The 25,644-nt window shown below is 40.5% G+C and overlaps 1 protein-coding gene across 5 annotated transcripts; it reads left to right on the forward strand.

Moving 5' to 3' along the window:
• The first annotated feature begins 90 nt into the window (after positions 1 to 90).
• tbc1d30 (TBC1 domain family, member 30) lies at positions 91 to 25,354 on the forward strand. Of its 5 annotated transcripts, XM_053241866.1 has the most exons (14): positions 91 to 951; positions 3,896 to 4,060; positions 16,260 to 16,321; positions 16,479 to 16,544; positions 17,514 to 17,639; positions 18,354 to 18,539; positions 19,565 to 19,733; positions 19,953 to 20,121; positions 20,284 to 20,389; positions 21,133 to 21,239; positions 21,611 to 21,750; positions 22,310 to 22,516; positions 23,123 to 23,191; positions 23,571 to 25,354. In XM_053241866.1, exons 1-14 carry the CDS (start codon positions 450 to 452, stop codon positions 24,494 to 24,496), a joined length of 3,000 nt encoding a protein of 999 aa, XP_053097841.1. In that variant the 5' UTR covers positions 91 to 449; the 3' UTR covers positions 24,497 to 25,354. The 5 variants fall into 5 exon arrangements, with proteins under 5 accessions (XP_053097841.1, XP_053097842.1, XP_053097843.1 ...); XM_053241867.1 differs by lacking the exon at positions 23,123 to 23,191 and having other exon boundaries at positions 95 to 951; XM_053241868.1 differs by lacking the exons at positions 91 to 951; positions 3,896 to 4,060 and adding an exon at positions 11,114 to 11,611.
• Positions 25,355 to 25,644: the final 290 nt, after the last annotated feature.

Here is a 25,644-nt window from a genome sequence, read left to right on the forward strand (position 1 = left end):
TTCTGTTAAGTAATTTATCCAGATTTTTCTCCACATTTGTACACAGCCCTGCTTTTACACACACAGTCTGGGAATAAAATAAACTGCAGTAGAAGTGAGTAGGTGTCTCGCGCTACGTGCACCTGTGCTCCTGAGTGGCGCGCGCCTGCCGCTGGGAACCGTGTGGGGGAGAGAAGTTAGGAAGCAGGCAGGACTTGCAGGAGTCGTGTAGGAGTCGTGTAGGAGACGTGTAGGAGTGCAGCAGTCTGCTCTGCAGGAAGGAAAGCTGAGCTCTGGAAAGAGATCAGTCACACAGCCTAGAGCTCCGGGAACAGCACGCACCCGGAACTCCGGTTCCTTCTCTCAGACTTATTAAATAACCTCACCGTTTACACACGTGCTTCCAGTTCATACTTGTGATCTAAACAAAAAAGAAAATACAAGTATCTGGATTATCTTGGCTTCATAAAATGTCAAGCGTAAAAGTTCCTGAAGTCGACCTGAGAGAAGTGGACATATGCGACGCGGAACTGGAGTCCGACGAGGAAAGCGGAGTTTTCGAAAACGCATCAGAAAACCGTGGTGGATTCCACAATGCGCGTTCACACCATCTACAGCCGCATTCAGAGAGCCCGAGCAGAGCAAGTGGGCCACCCAGACGGTGCCTGCTCTCTGACGCGGCTGTGAAGGCAGTCTGCCTGGAGCCGCTGTGCCATGAAGCCTGGACGCGGGCTGATGGAGACGACGGCAGGTCCGGGTGTCGGTCATCCATCGTGGACTGTCTCCTGGTGGAGCTGTATGACACGTACAGCAGCGGGAAGGGCCTCAGGAGTGCAGACAGTCTGGACAGCTCGACTGAGGCCTCAGGATCAGACGCGTTTCTGGGCAGAAGCAACACAGCCTCCAGCTTTCTGCAGGAACTACAAGAAAAACACACCAAGAGACACCAGAGGAATTATCTCTCCCAAAAAGGTCTGTTTCTGGCTTTTGTCTATCACAAATTATGGTATATACTATATTCTATACTGTACACAGAGGTTTTTCAAAACCTCTTTGGAAGTTTTCTTTTCTTAGCTTCTTAAACAAGTTCTTCTTGAAACCCTTTCTGATAGGGCAACGCAGTCCAGGCAGCAAACTGACATTGGCCCAATGCCCATATTGGGTGGCTGTTTATTATATTGGCCAGCGCTATACAAAGTTGTGTCCACATTGAGTCAGTGTTAACAAAGGAGCACTTTTCATTACAACCTTGTCATCTTGGGCCAACGTTGTCCCAGTGCTCGCAAAGGTGTCCTTTTCATAATGACCTTACCTACAGCAGACCCAGGTAGCAAACTGACATTGGCCCAACGTCTGTTTTGGGTGGCTGTTTTTTAATATTGGCCAGTGCTATACGAAGTTGTGTCCACATTGAGTCAAAATTAACAAAGGAGGACTTTTCATAACAACCTTGTCATCTTGGACCAGTGTTGTCCCAGTGCTGGCTTTTGATAATGACCCTACCTACAACAGACCCAGGTAGCAAAATGACATTGGCCCAATGCCCATATTGGGTGGCTGTTTATTATATTGGCAAGTGCTATACAATGTTGTGTCTATGTTAGGTCAATATAAACAACGGAGGACCTTTCATACCAACCTTGTCATCCTGGGCCAACGTTGCCCCAGTGCTGGCTTTTCATAACGACCCTACCTACAACATTGGCCCAACTTCTATTTTGGGTGGCTGTTTTTTCATTGGCCAGCGCTATACAAGGTTGTTTCCATGTTGAGTCAACAAGGGAACACTTTTCATAACAACCGTGTCATCTTGGGCCAACGTTGTCCCAGTGCTGGCAAAGCACTTTTCATAATGACCCTATCTACAACAGACCCAGGTAACAAACTGACACTTGGCCAAGGTTGGTTACCAACACTGGGACAGGGTAATTTTGTCCATCGGACCAACAGGGCAACAGACTTTCCACCTTGCCAGTGTTGGCCCAATATTAGCCTAATGTTAGTTTGCTACCAGTGTCTCTTCAGGCTTTAGCATACAAAGGAACAAACCCTTAAGTGTTTATGATGCAAGCTCTTAACTTTTTTTCAGAATTGAGCTTTACTGGGCAAGTACATTAGCGTATACGTGATTGACTTTGTTATTGAGGTTCTCATTTTAAGACTGTAACTCCCCTAACCCCTCTACAAAGCTGAACTGATATATTTTACCACCTGGCTTGTTCCAAGTTTTGAAATGGAAAACCACATACACTTGAAAAAAAAAAGGTTCCTCAGTGGTTCTTGGGGTGGTCAACTATTCTAGTTCTCTAAATGTGTTTTCCTTGAAATCTATTTAAAGTGAACTCCTCTGTTGTAGAGTTATACACCCCAGATGGACAAACCTAACAAGTCATTAGGGAGCTAGATCAGAGCATTTTTCCATTTAGAGCCTTTTTAGGAACCTTAAACTATCCAAAAAACCCTTAAGGATTTTTTTTCTAAGATGCTACAGATCAGAATGATTTTCTCTGAAAGAAATGACTATTGTACACTATATGGCCAAAAGTATGTGAACACCTGACTATCACACCCGTATGTGCTTGTTATTCATTCAAGATTTGGTCCCCCTTTGCTGTTTACTCCACTCTTCTGGGAAGGCTTTCCACTAGATTTTGGAGCGTGGCTGTGGGGATTTGTGTTCATTCAGCCACAAGAGCATTAGTGAGGTCAGGCGCTGATGTTGGGTGAAGGGGCCTGGGATGCAGTCAGCGTTCCAGTTCTTCACAAAGGTGTTCAATGGGGTTTAGGTCTCTATGCAGGACACTTGAGTTGTCTTCATGTCTTCATGGAGCTCACTTTGGGTACAGGGGCATTGTCATGCTGGAACAGGTTTGGGCCTTTTAATTCCAGTGAAGGGAGACTGTAATGCTACAGCAGACAAAGACATCCTATACAACTCTATGCTTCCGACTTTGTGGCAGTAGTGTGGGGAAGAACCACATATAGGTGTGAAGTTCATGTGTCCACAAACTTTTGGCCATATAGTGTATCTTTAGGTTTCATCTAGCACACTAAGGCATTCTTCGCATACTTCCACAAAGATTTTATGTAAGTCCTACAGATTAGGGTTCCAAGTAGACCATTTTAGAAAGTAAGAACCCCTAACCATCTAATTAACCCTTCAAGAACCTTTTATCCTAAGAGTGCACACACTCGGGGAGAAAAAGGCCAAACTTAGAACCCTTAGTCATTCTTCTGCATGTGTCTGTATGGAGGAACCCTTAAACGTATACTGTAGAGGGTTTGCATTTCAGAAAAGGTGCCAAGTAGAACCGTTTTAGTAAGCACAGACTGTTAAACATTCAAAGAGCTCCTGAGGTAACACTTTTGCTGAGAGAGTAGTATAGTCACTGTTTTAGGTATAGGAGCTGATCCAGAAGTATTTCCTTTTTGAGTCAGTCATAGGCCCAGAAAACCCTGCTTGTGAAAGAATGATTTTTACTAAATTACGTAAAAAAATAACATTTAAAATTCACTTCAATACATATTTTGTGAACTGCACTGTCTAAGCTTGATTATGCTTCATGTTTTTCTTTATCCAATCAAATATATTTAACATGAGGTCACTTGACCATAGACTGCTACCAACATGTAAGTTATTTTTAAAAACAAGTACTTTAAAATGTAATTCTGATATATCCAGGTGCTGGAAATTATTTGATGGCTACTTTAATTTCAGTAGGTCTATGTAGGTTCTGTTCACTTGTTGTCTTGTTGTGAAACAACACAACTTTACCATACACAAGCAACTTTGAGTAATCTTTGTTTCAGTTAACCAAGAATGAAAATATCCTCATTCATCTCAGACCTGAAAGAACCTTTGTTTGTAGTTTTGGACCCAGATTTGACCCTGACTTTGTGTGCCGTCTCTTTTCAGATCCAGAGGAGCTGAAGTGGATCATTCAGGAGGTGAATTATCGTATCGGAATTCAGTCAGCTAAACTGGTACGGCAGCTGAAAAGGAAGGACCGACTACATCACAAGCAGCAGAAGAAATGCGACATTGTCACCGCCTGCCTGCAAGCTGTCTCCCCGAAAAGAAGTAATTCATAATGAGTGTTTTCTCTTTTTTTTTCTGTTTCATCCTGAGTTTTCAGCACAAACTTGTCAACTTGCCTTTACCGATTCTCTGATTTGAGAGGTGCAATAGAGTACTTTATATTAAAATAGATTTGCTACATAATGTTATTTTGTTACTTTATAGGGAAGCCAGAAAGCCACAAATCAGACCCTAGGTCAATTTGCATAAAATGCCAAATGAATAAATGTAAATAAAATGTAAACATACTCTGCTAGCTAGGTAGCACAGCAGTATTACTCTGCCAATGGCCCATGTGTTCCAGTTGAATATCTGCTACTCACTATACACATTCCGCTCTGCCACTTATGAGCCACATATGATGTAGCTCAGTGTTTCTCAGTCCAGGTCCTGGAGTACCCCTGACCTGCATGTGATATGATACCCCTGACCTGACATGTTTTCCCTCCTCTAACTCACTCGGTTTAACCCAGTTCATGTTTGTTGGTTAGCTGATGAGTTGAATCAGCTGAGCTTGGAGAATGGAATATATCAATAAGTGCAGAAATCATTTAGTTATGTCAACGCAAGATATGCTTTGCAGTTTGGCCACGTCTTCTTTCTTAAAAAAAGTTCCACTGAATTGTGGGTGTGCCAGTTAAATAAGAATGTAAGCAAAGGCTTCAGGTATTTACTAATTTAACACCAGTTATAGTATGTAAAGGAAGGATATTATGTGAATGGGAAATCTTTCCACAGCATTAATATGTAGATGATAATATTTTTGCTTCTAGTTTAAAGCCTCATTTTACAATAGTGCAATTATTCTTTTCTCTATGTAATTAATAAGGCTGGGTGACAATTAAATATGTGAACTCACCCATGTTATTAATAAGGTTGAAGGCACATGAACTATCAATAATTTATGAGTTCACATTTTGCAAAGTTTCATTTGACTTAATTGAATATAAAATAAATGGTTTCCTCACATATATATATACAGTATAATTTGGAGGCCTCCTTCTTGGAGATAGATTGAGTTCTGTCTACATTCTCTGATGAAGCCTCCCTAGAGCCTGAACCTGACACATTGCAGGACTAGAGTCAGGGTTGAGATGATTGACATCCTCATGGTCAGGGCCCAGTGCCTGTGTGCCGGTTAAGGTCAACCTAAAAACATGTGGCGCAAGGAGAAGAGAGAGACATCCTGTCATATCATACCATGGACCAGAGGAAGAATACTCCCAACTTCCTGACCACAGAGAGTTATCATTATATGCAGTCTACACGGTGCATTTCTCAAATTAAGCGGCTAAAGCTAGTTTATGTTTCAAATAAAGACATTCCATTTTGTTTCAGTATTTTATTTATTTCCTGAAACACAAATGGCAAAGACTTTATTTTCTTGTTCATCATTTAACAGTGAACTGACATCATTCACTTTAGGCACATGTAACTGGTGTTCAAATAATTTGATTGCTAGCCTCATTTTCCTCTTTTAATGATCCATCTGAAGGTCACTCATTGATAGGCAGCTAGGAAGAGGTTAAAAGTGTACAGTAATTCTTTCCTCTCTGATGCAGCTAACAGCTAAACTCAGCACCCCTTCAGTTCAACAGTTGGCCAAAGAATAAAGGAAAGCTCCATCCTGAATCACATTAAATATGTAAATATTGAAATATTTGTTCATAGTGATTCTGGTGCTTATTTATTGGTTGATGCTGTATTTTTGTTATTCCTGTGAGACGTTAGCAGTTGTGTGCCACTCTGACGTCACAGGGGGACACAAACTAAAGGATTAATCTGCTACAGCATCACTCTCTGTAAGTAGAGATGAGTTCCCCGCTATCAGTGGGCGGGCGAACAGTATTATGGGTAATGTAGGCCAAAGTGAAATGTTCATTACAATATAAATCTTAGATGCTATTGAAGATATTTATAATTAATATGCCAGTTTTCAGGATGGATTTTTCCTTTAAATGTTGATTATAGTGTTGATACAATGGATGTAATAAGTCTACACAACCCTGTTAAAATGGGAGGTTTTTGTGAAGTAAAAAAATACCCCACAGATTTTTAGTTGGATTCAGGTCTGGACTCTGGCTAGATCATTCAGAAACATTGATCTTCTTTTGGTTAAGCCATTCCTTTGTTGATTTGGATGTATGCTTTGGGTCATTGGCCTGCTGAAAGGTGAAATTCCTTTTCATCTTCAGCTTCCTAGCAGACACCTGAAGGTTTTACACTAAAATGACCTGGTATTTGTAGCAATTCATGATTCCCTCCACCTTGATAAAAGCCTCAGTTCTGGCTGAAGAAAAGCAGCCCTAAAGCATGATGCTGCCACCACCATGCTTCACTGTGGGGATGGTGTTCTTTTAGTGATATGCTTTTTTTTTTTTTTTTTTTTTTTTTTGCACCAAACATACCTTTTGGAATTGTTCTCATCAGACCATAACACATTTTGCACATGGTTTGGGGGTGATTTAGTTGGGCTTGGATGTTTTTTGTGAGAAAGAATTTCTCTCTAGCCACCCTACCCCATAGCCCAGACATGTGAAGAATATGAGAGATTGTTGTCACATGCAGAGAGTAATCAGTACTTGTCAGATATTCCTGCAGCTCCTTTAATGTTGCCGTTGGTCTTTTGGCAGCCTCCCTGGTAAGTTTTTGTTTTGTCCTTTTATAAATTTTGGAGGGACGTCCTGTTTTTGGTGATGTCACTGTGGTGCTCCATTTTCTCCACTTGTTGATGATGGCCATCACATGTTCCACGGTACATCTGATGTTTTGGAATTTTTTTTGTACCTGTCTCCTTATCGATTCTTTTCGACACTGAGACCCTCTAAAGGTTTTGTAAGCTCTTTGCAGACCATGGCTTCAGCAGTCAGATGAAACCAAGAAGAAACAGCTGGTCTTTATTTGGGGTTAATCAGAATAATTTCATTGATCACAGCTGTATGATAATTACTTTTGAATATGAGATTGAATGTGATTGCTTCATTCTGAACACAGTCTCATCCCCAGTTATAAAAGGGTGTGCACACTCATGCAACCAGGTTATTTTAACTTCTTTATTTTTCCTATTTTTCCCTAAAATGCTTCTGATTGTTTTTCACTAAACTTTTATATGTTGTAATTTCACACTGAGTGTGGGAAAAGTTCTGACATGATTTTTCTTGGTTTCATTTTTTCATCAAAAAACTTGCCATTTTAACAGGGGTGTGTAGACTTTTTATATCAACTGTATATCAAATCTTTTTGTAGACACCTGTGTCCTGTATTCATCCCTGACAATGCCATTAGTTAAAGGATACTCACTGCCTCTGCCTTATTGCTGTTGGCAACAGGGTGAAGCTAAAATAAACCCAGTCCTGAAATTACACTATATGGCCAAAAGTTTGTGGACACCTGACCATCACTCCCATATCTGGGTTTTATCCAAACTGTTGCAACAAAGTTGGAAGCACACAATTACATAGAATGTCTCTGTGTGCTGTAGCATTACAATTTTTCCTTCACCGGAACTAAGAGGTCCAAACCAGTTCTAGCACGACAATGCCCCTGTGCACAAACCAAGCTCCATGTTTGCCAAGGTTGGTGTGGAGGAACTCGAGTGGCCTGCACAGAACCCTTACCCCAGACCTTCTCACCCAACATCAGCGCCTGATCTCACTAATGCTCTTGTGGCTGAATTGGCAAATCCCCACAGCCACGCTCCAAAATCTAGTGGAAAGCCTTCCTAGGAGAGTGGAGCTTATTACAACAGCAAAGGGGGAATACATCTGAAATGGAATGTTCAAAAAGCAAATATGAATGTGATGGTCAGCTGTCTGCAAACTTTTGGCCAATTAGTGTAGGTTCCATTTAAGGAACTGGTGTCTCTATAAGCAAAAATATCTTTGGCTTATTTTTATTTACTGTTTTAATTTGCTTGTATCACTGAATGAATCTAAATTCTATTTTGGAAACCCAGACAGCTCAAACTATTAAATGTCGAATTAAGGGAAAATACTACTACCAAACTATTGAGCATTAATTTGGAGCTTATTATCTAGTAAATGCTGAATGAATAAATTGAGCTTTATACAATTTTCTAAGCTTGTACATTCACTTGCTCAGCATTTCCTTTTCACTCCAACTTTTTCACAAAAATATAAAAATATCTTCAAGATATCTCCATAATCTGCATATTCAGTCAGCTCTAGTTGTGATTAAACACTCTTTTTGTCTTGCGTGCCATCATAAAACCACTTATCAATGCTCCACTGATGAGGGCTTTTTATGTTTCAGCATGCTCAGATTTGATTAACCTCGATCACAGAAATTACAATCTAACCGATAACTCAGGATATGTTGTGTCAAGTTAAATCAATTCAGAGTTCTAGTTAAAGTTCAGGGTTTGTTAAACCCTCTTTTTACCCCCACATCAGGACCGGGATTGCAAGTTGTGAGGGGTAGTTAACGAGAGCATGTTAAATACAGTAGTGAAACTTTTCTTTTAGCAAATTAGAAGTGTTGCTTACATTAATGCTCCTTACATTTATTGTTGATGAAATTTTCTTTAAACCCAAGTCTTTTTTTAATCCATAAAAACAGTTAGCATGCATGTTTCTTCGCCTGCTGCATTTTTTTGGTCTTGTTGATAATTTGAAGGAAAATATGATTTTTCTTTAGTAGCAGTCCATGTAAAAGCTTAAAATGCTATTATTATTATTATTATTTTCTGACCTATTGGTCATTTAGGACACACAGGCTCTGGCAATGAATTCTAAACACAGGGGCATTTTGTCCCTCACAGGCTGCAAGTGAATGAATGAGCAGGAAATTGGCACAAAGCGGCACATTTAAAGTCTCTAATGGATTTTTAAAGTGTTTATTTGTGAATGGTTAAAACCTAAAGTACTCTCTATTTAGTGCATGGTAGGAGATCAACTACATTTAGTACATTAGGCATTCCAATTTTGTAATGGAACTATGTTATGGAAACACCACAACAGTTAATGCTAAATTGTTAACTTCATTGTTTTTTTTTCTTCATTTTATCCACATGCAGCATGAGAACCAATCAGGTATAGTATAGTTGTGCATGATTATTGAATTGTTTGCTTACAGCTGTGTCTAAATAACAGGTTGAATAAATAATTTTGTGTCTTATTTTCCCGTTTAAATAAAATTAGTAAAGAATAAAACACGATGGGGTTGTACCACCTCAAAGTTGCTTATTTTCTACTAACAGAATGTCCTACACCATGCCGGGAAAGCATGCCCCACACAGCATGACAGGGCCATCAGTATTTTCCTCTAATTTGTCATGCTACTGTAGAGTTTATCTGGTGATGTGTGACTTGTGTTGGAATGTGCAATTTGTGTGAAGGTTGAAAATGTATGTAATAGACTGGCAACTCTGTGTATGTGTAATTTTATTATATAGTTTTCAGTTTGGGTTGCATGTTGGTGCAGCAGGCTGAGTTGCTGTCTCACAGCTCCAGGGTCCCCGGTTTGATCTTAAGCTCAAGTTATTGTCTGTGTGGAGTTTCTGTCTATGCTAATCCCATGTCTGTGGGTTTCCTTTGGGTTCTCTGGTTTCTTCCCACCTCTCAAAATCATGCCAGTAGGTGGATTTTACATTGACAGGGTTGTGGGTGCCCAAGGCTCATTGATAAGCATGGGGAGCGAAGGCTAGCCTGTCTGGTCCGATCCCACAGAGCTAAGGTAGCACAGATTGCTGAAGAAGTTAATGCTGGCTATGATAGAAAGGTGTCAGAACACACAGTGCATCGCAGTATGCTGTGTACGGAGCTGCGTAGCTGCAGCCCGGTCAGAATGCCCATGCTGACCCTGTCCACTGCCGAAAGCGCCTACAATGGGCACGTGAGCATCAGAACTGGACCACGGAGCAATGGAACAAGGTGGCCTGGTCTGATGAATCACGCATTCTTTTACAGAAGGTGGATGGCTGGGTGTGTGTGTGTGTTGCTTACCTGGGGGAGAGATGGCACCAGGATGAACTGTGGGAAGAAGGCAAGCTGGCAGAGGCAGTGTGATGCTCTGGGCAATGTTCTGCTGGGAAACTTTGGGTCCTGGCATTCATGTAGCTGTTACTTTGACACATACCACTTACCTAAACATTGTTGCAGACCAAGTACACCCCTTCATGGCAAAGGTGTTCCCTAATGGCAGTGGTGTCTTTCAGCAGGATAATGCGCCCTGCCACACTGTAAAAAACTGTTCAGGATTGGTTTGAGGAACATGACAAAGGGTTCAAGGTGTTGACTTGGCCTCCAAATTCCCCAGATCTCAATCCGATTGAGCATCTGTGGGATGTGCTGGACAAACAAGTCTGAGTTCCAAGTTCCATGGAAGACCTACATCTCAACCTACAGGACTTAAAGGATCTACTGCTGATGTCTTGGTGCCAGATACCACAGCACACCTTGAGAGGTCAGAGCTGTTTTGGTGACACAAGGGAGAGCTACACAATATTAGGCAGGTGGTTTTGATATTATGGCTGATCGGTGTATATGCTAAATCACCCCTAGGTGTGAACGAATGTGTTAATGTGTGTGTGTGTGTGTGTGTGCATGGTGCCCTGCAATGGACTTGCGTCTCATTACTACCTTTGTGCCCAGTGTTCCTGGGATGGGCTCCAGATCCACGTGACTCTGACAGGATAAAGCAGTTACTGAATTTTAAAATTTCCATTTATTTTATTTTTACAGGATTTACAATTATTAGGAATACATCATCCAGTGTTCCATATGTACATAATCTTTCTGTTGCATATCTTAGTTAAGACTGTAGGAGAAGACTTCATACTGTGAATAGCCTACAGGAAATTTTGGTTTGCGTCACTGCACAGTGTGGAATTCAACACCACGGTGTTAATATGTGTCCAGAAGTACTTATAGAAATGGAAATGTTTTGCTTCGTGCTTACTCATCTGCTTATCTGCTGTGTATGCCTACCTTTTTGAGTATCGTGTCCTCTGGCCACGGCGCTATTTTTACCCCATTCCGCCTCCTCCCCTGCGTCGTGCGTGTGAACGCGCACCACAGCCCATGCGCGTGCACGGCCCCCGAAGCACCTTGTTCTCAAATCAGCGCGCGGCCTCCTTTACAAAACCATTTCCGGCGAATTTCCCGACTCAGGGTGTGAATTCGGATGGATGTTGTTGATGATGGAGGATAAGGGATGATCGAGGGTTTGAATGAGCAGCGCAACGGGCTGAGACCTCACCGGATGGATGGATGGATGGATGGATTAGCTCGCCATCGGATCTTCCATTACGCAGCGGCTGCGTGAACATATTATTTGATCACATGAGAAACAAAAGAAATCCAAAGGGCGGAAAAGGGCGCGTGCCAAACGTTGGGTGTGTTTTCGCTTAGTGATCATTTTCTCCTCCGCAAATGAAGCAGGACAGGTTGGTCGCCTCTAAACGGTCCAGGGTGTGTTTAAAGCGGCAGCAGCAGAACTCGGCCAGCGGAGTCGGAGGCATCATCAGCAATGTGCTCAAGAAACGCAACGGCATTTCCCGCAGCGCCCCGCGCCTCCTCTGCACGCTCGAGCCAGGTGATGCGTCCCAGCGCGTGCACTAGCATGCTTCACATTATTATTATTGTTGTTGTTGTTGTTGTTGTTGTTGCTGCTGTTTTATAATAATAATAATAATAATAATAATAATTATTATTATTATTATTATTATTATTATTATTAATATTGTTGTTGCTGTTAATGTTGTTGTTGTTGTTATTATTATTGTTATTATTATTATTATTATTATTATTATTAGTAGTAGTAGTAGTAGTGGTAGTAGTAGTAGTGGTGGTGGTGATGTGCATCAAATGTAGTCATTCAGCTTAGGCATTTTGTTTTTTAAAAGTTGCTTCTTTACTTTTGCACTGGAAAACAAGTTTGGATTCGTCTCTTAGAAATATGAAAACTGTTTTTTTTTCAAACCCAGTCAAAAAGCACAAAAACCTAAGTAAGCTGACATTCCTCAGTAACTCTGCATGGTGTAAGTCAAGCTTGATATGATTTATGCCAATCTTTTAGGATGCCGAGTGTTGGCCCTATAGCTGAGTTTGCATTACATCTCTACTTAACATCGTGGCTCCCAGTTCATGAAGCAAAACCAAAAAAAAATGGGTTAGTTGGAAAGTTTTTATGTCATGAATAAAAAATGAAGGTGCATCCTGTTATTGAAAAAAAAAAATCAACAGCAGGATGGTGTAATGCCCTGTTATCACCTTGAAGTTGATTATTTTCCAATAACAGCACATACTAAAGTGTTTTATTCCCCTTACACCACAGCACACACAACCAACAACTGCATTTAAAAACAAAATTATTAATGAAGGACACGTCTTACTTTTTAAGCGTTTGTTACCAGTGAATGTCTGCAAGACAAGCTACTTCCTGTTACTTACATGGGTTTAATTAACAGAAACAGCTGCTTACAGCTATAAACAGGTGTTCCCTCACCAGCTTCTTTTATTCTCTCTCTTGCTTTGTTAAAAAATGTCACTGAGAATCAGGCAGACGCACACTCCTCAGTCCTGAAGACTTTCCAGTGGCAGAAACCTTACTGTTACAAATCGCTGATACCTGAGACTATGCAAAATAAACATCTCCTTACAGAGAGTTTCACAATATCAACGATTATAGGCCTGCGTTTTTCTTTCCGAGACCACATGCTTTTTAATCTAGGCTAATATTATGAAGCGTGTTCACCATACAAGTCACTGTTTAAGTTGTTAATATAGAAATGATAACTTAGTAGAACTAGGCGTTAATATAAAGTAAATCTGTGATTTGAATTACAGCCAATGCTACCGTCAGAGCTGCTGTTATAGAAAATTAATCAGCACCTTCTGACTAATCAGATTTGAGAATTTAACAGCACTGTGGTATAATTAAATATAATTATATTAATAGTATAAGTATAATTATACTGTGGTATAATTAAGCATAATGCACTTTTTTGTCTACAGGTCCATGAGTTATACATAAACTTTTTGAGTTGTTGGGCTGAAATGTGTTGCAGTAGGTTCATTGATTGTCTTTGTAAAGCAGGATGAGTTGTTGGTCTTATGTTAACACTATAACAGCATATGTTTCTACTAGTTTGTGGTTGTTGAAGGATGTTCTCATTACTTGTGTTATCCCGTTATATTTTAATAGAAATGAATATAGCGTTTAGCGTGCAAACCTGTAGCATGTTTTTATATGTCTGCATTTTTATAGTGTTTAATTTTTAGCCGATTTCTTTCCACCAGGGGAAGTAGGAGTGTTCAGAGAAGATGGTGTCGGCTAATGCTAATCCTCCTGTAACTAGGACTGGCTGTGCGTTCAAGTCATGTCGGAAAGATCGTATTTATGAGTTGAACGCACCACAAAGTTGTAATTATGAGTGGGATTTGCTCTGAGCTCTGAGTTTCCGAGTCAGGGTTTTGTGTCTGTAAGAATGATGGAGTCAGTGGATGCAACATCTGGAGCTGAGGGTAAATTAGTTGAAATTGAATGGGGATTTAGCAGTGACATGTCTCTGTCAGGCTTTTTTATTTACAATAAAACAAGCTAATTTCCTGCACAGTGTATGAGAGCATTGTACAAACATGATATAATTATTGTGTAACCATAAAGTGGCTTCATAAATTGATGAAAAACATAAACACACCTGATTCTTTGTTCTTCATTTTCTAGAAGTAGATTAAAAAAAAACCTTGTTGTATTTTTGTAGTTAATTAAGATAAGGTTCAACCTTCTTCATCTTGCTGCAAACAAAGTGACTTGAACGCGTCTGACGTCATAATTACGACTTGCCAACTCGTAAATACTAATTTCCCCGGAGCACTTGAACGCACCGTGAGGACAGAGAGGTGGTCGAAATGTAAACAAATGGTCGCTGTTTGGTTTGGTTTGGTTTGGTGTTGCTTATCTCATAGCAGGAGGCCATGACAGAGACAAGAGAAGGTTTGTGTTACAGATGAAAGCCTTTTAAAAGAAAGAAGCGTCGTGTCATTAGGACATTATGTGCTATTGTGTTGTTGTTGTTGTTGTTGTTGTTGTCGTTTCTATATTATACCCTGCTTGTGAAAGATTTAGCTTGGGTTGATAACGACCGTTCATTATTAGGTACCTTTCAATGCAAGTAAAAATATTAAAGGATGTAACCTGAAATATTATGTTGTCTAAATCACAAATCTGGCGTCGCTTTTGTACCTAAATGAGGAGGAATATTAAAATATCAGCACCACAGCGACCCGGACAGCAGCCATTACTACCGCCACTTCCGGGTTTCCCCGTAGCTTTAGCATCGAAGTGTCTTTCGTCGCTAAAGCTGCGATTGCTGCTAAAGTAGGCCTAATTGTTGCATGTTCTTTTTATATATACGTGTAGTTTTGTTACGTGTCTGTCTGATTGTGATTATATTTACATAGTGGTTTGTTGACTAAAACGTACATTACGACAACTTCGTTCATCATTTGTTCAGTTTAAAGCCGTGTTGCTCTCTAACAGGTGTCTCTGTCCTTTATATGATTACATTAGTGAAGAGAAATTGCAGATTTAAAAAATAAATGTAGCCTAAACTAATTGGGAGGACATCAAAATCTCATCAAATCTCTGAAAACTTTATATATATATATATATATATATATATATATATATATATATATATGTAGGTCCCGTTGTGTCACCAAAACAGCTCTGACCGTCGAAGCATGGACTCCATAAGACCTCTGAAGGTGTGCTGTGTATCTGGCACCAAGACGTTAGCAGCAGATCCTGTAGGTTGTAAGGTGGGGCCTCCATGGATCGGACTTATTTGTCCAGCACAATCAGATTGAGATCTGGAGAATTTGGAGGCCAAGTCAACACCTTGAACTCTTTGTCATGTTCCTCAAACCATTCCTGAACAATTTTTTTGCGGTGTGGCAGGGCGCATTATCCTGCTGAAAGAGGCCACTGCCATTAGGGAATACCGTTGCCATGAAGGAGTGTACTTGGTCTGCAACAATGTTTAGGTAGGTGGTACGTATCAATGGGGTAAACACATGAATGCCAGGACCCAAAGTTTCCCAGCAGAACATTGCCCATTGCCCAGAACATTGACCATCCTGGTGCCATCTCTTTCCCAGGCAAGTGACACACGCACCCAGCAGTCCACATGATGTAAAAGAAAGCATGATTCATCAGACCAGGCCACCTTCTACCATTGCTCCATGGTTCTGTTCTGATGCTCACGTGCCCACTGTAGGAGCTTTCAGCAGAGGACAGGAGTCAGCATGGGCACTCTGTCTGGTCTACGGCTCCATACGCAGCCCCATACACAGCATTCTGTGATGCACTGTGTGTTCTGACACTTTTCTATCATAGCCAGCATTAACTTTTTCAGCAATTGGTGCTACAATAGCTCTTCTGTGAGATCGGACCAGACAGGCTAGCCTTTGCTTCCCGCGCACATCAATGAGTCTTGGGTGGCCATGACCCTGTCCCTAGTTCACTGATTGTCCTTCCTTCGACCCCTTTTGGTAGGTGCTAACCACTGTATACCAGGAACACCCCACAAGACCTGCTGTTTTGGAGATGCTTTGACCCACTCGTCTAGCCATCACAATTTGGCCCTTGTCAATGTTGCTCAGATCCTTATGCCGACACACACAGTGGTGACAGTGTGTGCCTAATAATGAAATTGTGCACTTGGGCTGACACAGACTCCACAAGTTTGTGTAAGACCTGATGACCCGTGATTAAATCCTTCAGCAGAATGGATAAGACTCACAGAAACTCTGATCTTCTGTACAAAGGAGTATCAATGGTCGATATCTCAAATTTCCTAAATGACTCTTCTTGGAACCAGGTGTACAGATATTTTTGTGGAGTTTCTTTTACTGTTTTAAATGTCTGTTTTTTTATGTAGGGTATTTTTTTTGCAATGCAGCTGTGAGCTATTTTGTTTGCAAGAATACCTAGAATTTGGCTGTTCAAATATTGTTTTCTTTGCTTTAGCTCTAGAAAAACGCTAAGAAAAAAGTGTATCAATCAGCAGGATCAAATTGAAAATAGTGTGCATGTATATGCTACTGTTTTTGAACTCAGCTACAGTCAGCTCACATAAGACAACTTATATTTTCTGTTGTGGTTTTCTTTTTCTTTTTTCCCCACTTTCTTTAATAGACTTTCAGATTAACCCTTTGGTAATCCTTGTTCCCTATAGGAGTGGATACCAGGTTGAAGTTTACTCTAGAGCCATCTCTTGGCAAAAATGGCTTTCAACAGGTGAGTGACTTCAGTCTTTTCTGTACATCTGTATGGTTTTTGTCCCTGCATATTTTGATTTGGCAGACACTACACAAAGAGTGTTTTTATATTGCCTTATAATATTATATTTTGCATATTATTTGACACTTAGTGTTCAGTATTCTGTGTTTGGTAGTGGTACGATGCCCTCAAGGCAGTGGCTAGGCTCCCAACTGGAATTCCCAAAGAGTGGAGGAAGAGGGTATGTCTGCATCTCTTGATCTTTGCATGTGCAGTGCAATTTGTAAGTAAATTGGACAATTTTTGTTCTCATGACTTCATCACTCAGTATTTGAGATTAACTGTATTTTGGAAAAGTAAACAATTTTGCCTTACAGCAGGACATTAACCAAAAACGTACTACTAAAACATACCTGTAACATACCTGTATGTATGTTTGCTCAAAACATACATATTAGATTAGATTAGATTCAACTTTGTCATTGTGCAGAGTACGAGTAAACAGAAATTGAAGTGCAGTTAGCATGTAATGAGTATGTTTATAGTCTAAGTAACATTTTAAGCAATTGGAATTAGTTTTTTTTTTTTTTTAATATATTGTTCCGACGGTCAATAAAACTATTTAATAACAGATTTTTTTAGGATATTCACTCATCGCTGTGTCTCACTGAAACCTTTATTGTTATAGTGTAATAGTGTAGTGTAATAGAAGTAGTTTTGAATTTGCATTTTTTTAATCATGTATTTTAGTTGTTTATTGCCAAAAACTGGCATAGGCTATCATATATAACTTATATCAGTGAGTTTTCAGTCTTCCTTGGATAGAGATTAGGTTGACACAGGGTATGCCTGTGGTCAGTTTTGCAGGCCTGTTAGAATCAACAGAGAAAATACTCACCGTAAGCCACAGACTTCACTGCCATCCAATGTATAATAACAAAAAAAAACACAGTTTCAGTAATTAATATGTTAATCTAATTGTGCTTCTTGAAAATATGTATAAGTAGGGATATGTATAATCCAAGATTTCTATGTAGTTCCTCACTTTATCTTCTAATCCTTCTCAGTACAGGGCCAAGCCACCAGTAATGTTCACAGTTAAATTACCTACAGACTGCACTGTATATCAAACACACATTTCATTTAATCACAATAATACTTTTCATTGATGTAAATATCTAATCTATGTTTTTTTTTTTTTTTTTTTAAGGTATGGTTAACTTTAGCTGATCAGTACCTCCACAGCATCTCCATAGACTGGGAGAAGACCATGAGATTCGCGTTCAACGACCGCAGCAATCCAGATGATGACTCTCTGGGGATCCAGATAGTGAAAGTAATGATTACATATAGATATTTTAATGACGAGTCAGTGTTCTAGCTGTAAGCATTGCTATAGTTCATGATCGTGTTACTGTTTGTTCAGATAGACCAGCACGACATTTGCAAGGCAATTCTCCAGCTTTCATACATATGTATGATATTATTTGCAGGAGGAAATATATTTTAAGACTATATCAGTGGCATGATTCATTTGTGAAGACATTCATTTCCACCTTTCAGAGTGCAGTAATATGAGATGACGGTAACTGTATCTGCATCGAGATAGCCACACACACAGCTAAAAGCAGCAAGCGGATGTCCTTTGCCAGAGATATTTAATGGTAGAAAGTGTAATCTCTCTGATTAAATGTCAGATGGCCCAGCAGGATGTTTGCTCTGTGTAGCACGTCAGCTCTAAGTGCATAATGGAACAAAGGCGCCATTTGTGCGCTCCTTCCCACCTCTGCCGGCAAAGGCTCAATGAATCATCATATGCTCGTAGTTCATAATAGGGCAAAGTCCATACTCATTGTCTCTCTGCCTTTTTTTCTCTTGGTGTGCATTTTCTTGTCCCTCTTGAATATATTACTGTATTTTCTTATATTTTCCACTATCGCATGTGATGTAAATAGGCCCATGTGTCTTCACAACTACACTGCACGTGCAAAAATATTCCCATGTGCTCAGTGATGTGTGAACTATCGTGTGTTTCCATTGTCTCCTGCAGGACCTGCACAGAACAGGCTGCAGTTCTTACTGTGGCCAGGAGGCCGAGCAGGACCGTGTGGTACTGAAGCGGGTGCTATTGGCTTATGCCCGCTGGAACAAGACTGTAGGTTACTGCCAGGGCTTCAACGTGCTGGCTGCCCTGATCCTTGAGGTCACAGAAGGCAATGAAGGCGACGCGTTAAAGGTTTGCCTTAATGTCTTTCACTTTGTGTGAGTGATTGGTGTGAGTAGTGCTCGTCAGATAGTTAAGTCCTCGTTATGAAACCAACTAAATGGCTGCTAAAAGATTACTTGAAATTCACAAATGGATGCTAGTTGGCCTGACACAGTAGAAAGTTTAGTGCTTAATTTACATTAAAATGTGAATTCATGTCTTGGTGCTGTTGCTTCTTATCTTCAAAGCATGAAACACATAGAGTTTGTTGACTGCAGTAATAGCGACGATCATACCCAAACACCCAAAAAGTAAGGGTGCCCATACTTGGTAAATCTTGGTAAAATGTTGAGTGCACACATGGTCAGATAATGTTAGCAGAAGTCCATACTATGGGACACACTCAGAGTCAGTGAGTGGTCAGTTTAAAAGGTACACCAGTATTTGCGCAGGGAAAGTTCTCCTTATTCGGGATCAGCTTATGCATGTGCACACTCCACCCTGCTCACACAACTTGTGTATAACTGTCTGAGTATTGCGTAAGTCTGTAGTTACATCTGAGGTCTGACTACCAGTGTACACAGTTACATTATTAACTCCTCACTATGCATACATAACTCAGTTCTGAATACAGCCCTATGACTATCACTTAGTGAAGCAATATGTATGCCTGCTTGCCCCATGAATCCCAAATAATTTCTGTTTGGCATATAGTGCACTATGTAGGTTCCACAACACCACTGTATTATGGCCTAAGTTTTGAGTACATTTAGTGGAAAAAGAAGCCATTTTGGATTAGGCCAGTGTTGGAGTTGCTAAAAAAAATACCCGCTTAAAAATGTTTAAATAGATTCTGGGCATTAAACCTCATGATAAATCTGTTATTTATATATATATATACTTTTCCCTGACAGTAAACTATGTTTGTTATTATTATGGTTGAGGTACTCTTGCTTTATTTAATTTATTCAATCAGCTGTCTAGTTATTGCAAAGCACACACATTACCCTGAATACTGAAATGATTATAATGATATTTATTCTGTGCTCTTTCAGGTGATGATTTATCTAATTGATAAGGTGCTTCCTGAGAGCTACTTTGCCAACAACCTGCGTGCTCTGTCTGTGGACATGGCTGTATTCAGGGATCTGCTCAGGCTTAAGCTTCCAGAGCTCTCTCAACACCTTCACCACTTACAGAAAGTAGCCAATCGGACAGGAGGAGGTGAGGGACACCAGCAGGCTCCTACTTATAGGATAGTATTATTATCACAAACCATGAGTAAATAATTTTATCATTGAAATTTAAAAAGAATAAATAATATTAGCAACACATGAAAACATTTGCTTATTTGTACAAGTGTGTTTCTAATATATGGCATTGAGGAACAACTAGCTGATTTCTCTATGATGTGTGCTCATGATGTATGCTGTGTTGTTGCAGGAAGCTACGAGCCTCCACTCACCAACGTGTTCACCATGCAGTGGTTTCTCACCATGTTTGCCACCTGCCTGCCTCACCACACCGTGCTGAAGATCTGGGACTCGGTTTTCTTCGAGGGATCAGAAGTGCTGCTGCGTGTTGCCTTAGCCATTTGGGCCAAACTGGCAGAGTGAGTTAGCCAGAGGAGTTTTTAATCATTGGATGCAAAAAAAAAAAAGTCAGCTGTAAATTGTGATTAATGGTCAGGTTCTTAGTGTTCAGTTGTACTCTGTAGTGGAATGTAAGTCTTTTCTTTGTCACTATGTGATGTATCTCTCCCTCTGTCTGTCAGGAGGATTGAAGAGTGCCAGACTGCAGATGAATTCTACAGCACGATGGGATGTCTGACTCAAGAGATGCTGGAGGACAACTTGATTGACTCCAATGAACTCATGCAGGTGAGAGTGCCACTAACACCAGCACTCAATTACATTTACATTTACATTGCAGGTACATTAGCAAGAAGACATGTACACTTACAATTCACATACCTGTTCTTGAAAACAATTCTGTATGTGAGTGTGATGTGTGAGATTGGCTTGTAGTGACACATGTTTCTGAATTAACATTTTGTAATAGAACATACAGGTTTAGAAAATTAACTCCAAAATGCAACAGGAATGTGTACAATGGTACAGATAAAGGCTCCTAAGAGACACGTTTTTTTTTTTAACTTACATACAGTCAGAAGAGAATGAGCTTCATTTCCCTAGAGAAATTTTTACAAATTTGGGATGAATGACCTGCCATAGTTAAAAATTAAAATTAAAATGAATCAAGCCCTGAGGGGTAGGAATATTCGACCATTCATTCATCGTCAGTATCCTGGTGATGTCATTATTAATAATAGAATGCTAAATTATTACTTTTGCAATAATGAGTGCAGGCTTATTTTGGTGGAGCTGAGCTCCCCCTTACTAAATTGAATTAAATACAAACTGTTACATGCAATGCAGGCAATATGGATGATTACAGTCTTTTGACAGCACATTTTGTTAACCATGTAGGAGAGAAACAGCTGGTTGAGTCACAGCTCTGCCGGTGATAATGGTATATATGTGGCAGTCTGGGAAAACCAGTCGTGTGTGTGTGTGTGTGTGTGTGTGTGTGTGTGTGTGTGTGTGTGTGTTTTCTCTAACAGACGGTATACTCCATGGCCACCTTCCCTTTTCCCCAGCTGGCTGAGCTGAGGGAGAAGTACACTTACAATATCACTCCATTCCCTGCTGCAGTCAAGGCCATTGGCAGGTGTGTATCCCAAGAAACCCTGCTTAAATTACACTGTGTTGCTCTGTAAATGAGTTAGTGTTATCAGTAAGAGGATTGTATTTTGTACTTTAACGTGCATGTGATGGTGTGAGTATACTGCGTAATGGGCTTGTAAATATAAATATATACCTCCTACATACTATAGATAAATGTGTCTATATGTGTAGTAAAAATGTATTTGAACATGTTTAAGTAAAGAGAGGTAACCAGCAAGACCAAACTGAAAAATGATGTCTGTAATATCCTTCTGCATTTATTGTAATTGGTTTAGCTTTGTTTTTTTGTTCTTACAATAAATTCCTGCCACAATGAATAAATGTCATACCGAGTTATAATTTTCTTAATTGTAGCCAAGGGCTCCATGGATGGGAGAGTGATGATGATGGAGACATGGATGATGAGGACTCTATAGTCACTGCTCTGGGATGCCTGGGACCATTAGGGGGGCTCCTGGCCCCTGAGATTCAGAGATACCAAAAGCACTTAAAAGGTAAAACAGCAGCATTACCGGTTGCTCTTCTTCATGGAGTTGGACGAGTTTGTGTTCTCTTCCAATCCACCACACATGGCATGTTACTCTTCCCTGCTATATCTATCACTCTCACACCATTCCTGCAGAAGTGGCAATAGCAAAGGATGTTGTGCACTAATCCAGTACTTATTATTATTACTGAGCTAATATGGATTGTATTTGACAACAGGGTCAATTCTGTGTTTAGGATATATATGCTGTGACTCTTTCTTTTAAAAAAAAACATGATGCTGCAAGAATAATTTTCTTTTTTAATGCAAAGTTGTTATTAGCTTAAATTGAAACATCGTTTCCCATTTTAATGGCCACACAGCAACACTTTTTATACAGCTTTTGCAATTATTAATGTGAAAAAAGGCTTATACTGGATCAGTATTAGGCCTCTGTTAATGCTTAGGGCTCTGATATCACTGTCATATAAAAAATAAAAATGAGTTAACGATAGGTAACTATCATACATGTCTTGATGTCTGAAAATGTGTCTTTCTTTTGTGTCCATCTGTTGTCCTCCTTCCAGAGCAGCGAGGTGAGCAGAGCTCTCCCTGCAGCAGTATGGCCGAGCTGAGCCCCGGGGCGGTGGGGGCTGCCCGGGCGGAGCACCACGCCACCATCAACAGCATGATGATGGAGCGCATGAGCACGGACATCAGAGCGCTGACTAAGCAGTACTACCGCATCAAGAGACGGCAGCAGCAGCAGGCCAACCTGCTCTACATTCACACAGGTAGCTAGTCAAACAACACTGCAGGAAGGATCTCAAAGTAAGATATGACGAGAGTCAGCTTTTGTTTTAGGGATGGGCTCAAGTACTCAAGTACTTTTTCATCTTGAAACATCATCAAATACACTTCATATCTGGATTTGAGTCCAGTACCAAAAGGACACCTTTTTGATATAGATAGTAAGATCATCGCAGTGAAAAGGCAAGCAGTACGAAATGCATTAAAATATGCAGGCTGTTGTTATCTTGAGATCATTAGCCAGGTAATAATCACAGAAAAAGTTATTTGGAAGTGAAGGCATCTAGGATACCTACTTCTAACTCAAAGCTATAACAAAACTGTGGTTTCAAAAACACATGGATATGCAGTAAACCTGAGCAAAATATGGTGCAGTGCAAGTTAGCTAGCTCAAACCTTTTTCCTCAAACCTTTTTGGAGTCTCTTTCACTTCTGTGTCAACCTCTTCACTGAAATTTGTTATGAACCTTTTAGTCAGGATCTCTCCTTTACACCATATATTTGAGTTTATAGCCCATCTAGACTAGAGAAAGACAGACACATTGACCAGCTCCTTTTCAGAACTAGGTTTCATCACATGTTCTTCTCAGGACTGCCAGTGGAAGCTGAACCTGTTGCTCCTCATCAGCCCAGTAAAGCCAATGCGAGCCTTGACACTGGTACTGACTACTTGGGTTTTTGTTTTGGGACTACTCTGGTAGAGGGCTGCTATAGTAATTTATTGGCCATATTGTTGGTCTGGTATACAGTGCTGGGACTGAGGTAGATGAGAGGTGGTTTGTTTGCTTAATCTGGGTGTTTTAATGCTTGGTGTTGTGGCTCTTCCTCTTTCCATTTTAGGTAACATTTTCACGACTGAGAGAACTTGCTACTGCTTTAATTTGGTGCACTTTAATTTCTATGAATCATGCAACTGCATCAAATCTTCTAATCTCTTGATTTCAACGAGCTGTGTTGATTTGGCCAGTGGGACTGCTTTGAACTAGGGCAGTAACTATAATACTGATTGTCATCAGTGTATATTTTGATTTGTTGTAGATAAATGTCCAGCCACTGGCATCTTTGCCTCCCAAATCCACTCTTCACCTGTGGTCAATCATCTTCTCCTGGGAAAGAAGGCCATAGCTGCTCAGCATCCTTGCAGAAATGGAATGGCCCAGGGTCTCAAAGGCCCCACAGGGTCACTTCCCCAAGCCCAATCCACTCCCACCCAGGATCACAGTCTTCAGTCCCCCTGGCGTGCCCATGTTTGTGCTCATCGCAGGAACCTGGCACGGGCCCGGGCCCAGCTTGGTTTTGATGACTCAGTGGAGCTAGAGGATAACAACAGTCCTGAGCACAAACCAAAGAGAGAAGAGGGAGAGGAGAAGATGAAGGAAGAGGAAGATCAAGAGAAGGAGAGGAAAGATAACAGTGAAAGCCAGGAGAAAGCAGATGTGCCATTGCAGGAGCCAGTGCAAGGGATTGTCGAGGAGGGAGACTCAGAGCCCCAGCTTCAGAATGCTGGCTGCAGTCAGGAGATAAAGGAGGTAGAACAGCAGCTATCCACTCTAGATCTGGATTCATCAGCAAAAGCTCCTTCAGAGTTGAACGATCCAGAAACACCTTCTCTAAATCCAGAGCCAGAGATGGGAAATAATCCACTGCCACAACCCAAACCAAATGCACAGCCATATGTCTCAGCAGTGGCGTGCTCCACCCGCCACGACTCTTCCAGCTCAGAGAGCACAGCCTGCTCTCTCAGGCAGAGCTCCTCTGTAGCCTCTACTCCAGAGATTCTTCCCAAACCACAGCAGATTTTTTCCCCTTTCCCCTGCGTCAAAGTACCCCGCAAATCCATGGCTGCCCGCAACCTGGGCCTCTATGGCCCCACCTCCAGAACTCCCAGTGTGCACTTCCCACATATGAGCAAAACCATGAACCGAATGGGTGCTGGTGTTGCTGCGTCCACCAGGCGGCGATGATTAGCAGCTCACTTATTCTTCACCTCAGCTCTCACTCTGAGCCTTTCAAATATGCAGAAGGCTTGCTCTTTCAGTATGCATAGAAGGTATAGCAGTATACAGCACAAAAGTCACTGAGATACTGTACACAATAGAGATATAGATAGAAATGAAAGAATATCCTAGCTAGTAAAGTTTATCATGAATATGTTGAACTTTTTTTTTCATTTAATTTTTTTTGTACTCCACAAGAAGAGCCAAACATGTTATTCTTTTCTAGTATTCATCATTGCTGGAGAATGTGAAGAGAAATTGTTTAAATATTTATGCTGCATGTCTGACCTTTGGCTTTTGCCATAAATGTATTGGATATGACTGTGTATTTGTCACAAAGATATATGAACTTCACATAAGTATATTTAAAAACAATTCAAATATAGCCTATTTATTGACTGGTAAATGCCCTCCTGGATAGAAAACTGAAGATATGCTGTATAATCATAACACTCACTCACTCACTCACTCCAAACATTTTGCTTTGTTTTCTCATCTTATTCTTTCTGGCAATTTTCCTTTCAGAATTTATTGCATTTGGCTGCTGTTCTGTATCTTTTGTCTGTCACTTCATTAGTTGGTTTATGCCGTCACTAAACTTTTGGTCATTTCAGTTTACTAACTTTGAACAGAAATAACTGTGTCTTTGCTCTTCATTTCATAGCTTATGCTTTAAACATTTTGAACTGGACAGAGAAACAATATATTGGATTTAACACTTGGAAATTAGTGGCTCATGGAATATTTACTTTGATGCTTGAGTTCTTTCAGTGAACAAGATTATACATCTTTACATCAATAAAAAATTATACATGTATAAGAGAAGATCTGAGAGTCTGTTCTACCTGTTTGTTTCCTGCCAGAAAACAAGAAAAACAGTGGGATGGCGGTGACATTGCCACCTCCAAGGTCCTCCATTTGATCCTGAGCTTGGGTTTCTGTCTGTATGGTTATTAAATAAGTTCTAATCATGTCCATGTGGGCTTACTCCAGGTTCTCTGGTTTACTCCCACATCCCAAAAACATGCCAGTAGATGGATTCACTACTTTAAATTGGCTTTAGGTGTGAATGAGTGTGTTAATGTGTGTGTGCATGGTGCTTTTAGCTGGATTGG

The sequence above is a fragment of the Pangasianodon hypophthalmus genome, chromosome 18, assembly GCF_027358585.1.
Source record: "Pangasianodon hypophthalmus isolate fPanHyp1 chromosome 18, fPanHyp1.pri, whole genome shotgun sequence".
NCBI lineage: Eukaryota > Metazoa > Chordata > Actinopteri > Siluriformes > Pangasiidae > Pangasianodon > Pangasianodon hypophthalmus.

Coding starts and splice junctions, on each gene's coding strand:
- tbc1d30 (XM_053241866.1), top strand. CDS start 450: ATGTCAAGCGTAAAAGTTCCTGAAGTCGACCTGAGAGAAGTGGACATA. Junction 16,322..16,478: donor GCAAAAATGGCTTTCAACAG/GTGAGTGACTTC, acceptor TGTGTTTGGTAG/TGGTACGATGCCCTCAAGGC. Junction 21,751..22,309: donor ATACCAAAAGCACTTAAAAG/GTAAAACAGCAG, acceptor TCCTCCTTCCAG/AGCAGCGAGGTGAGCAGAGC.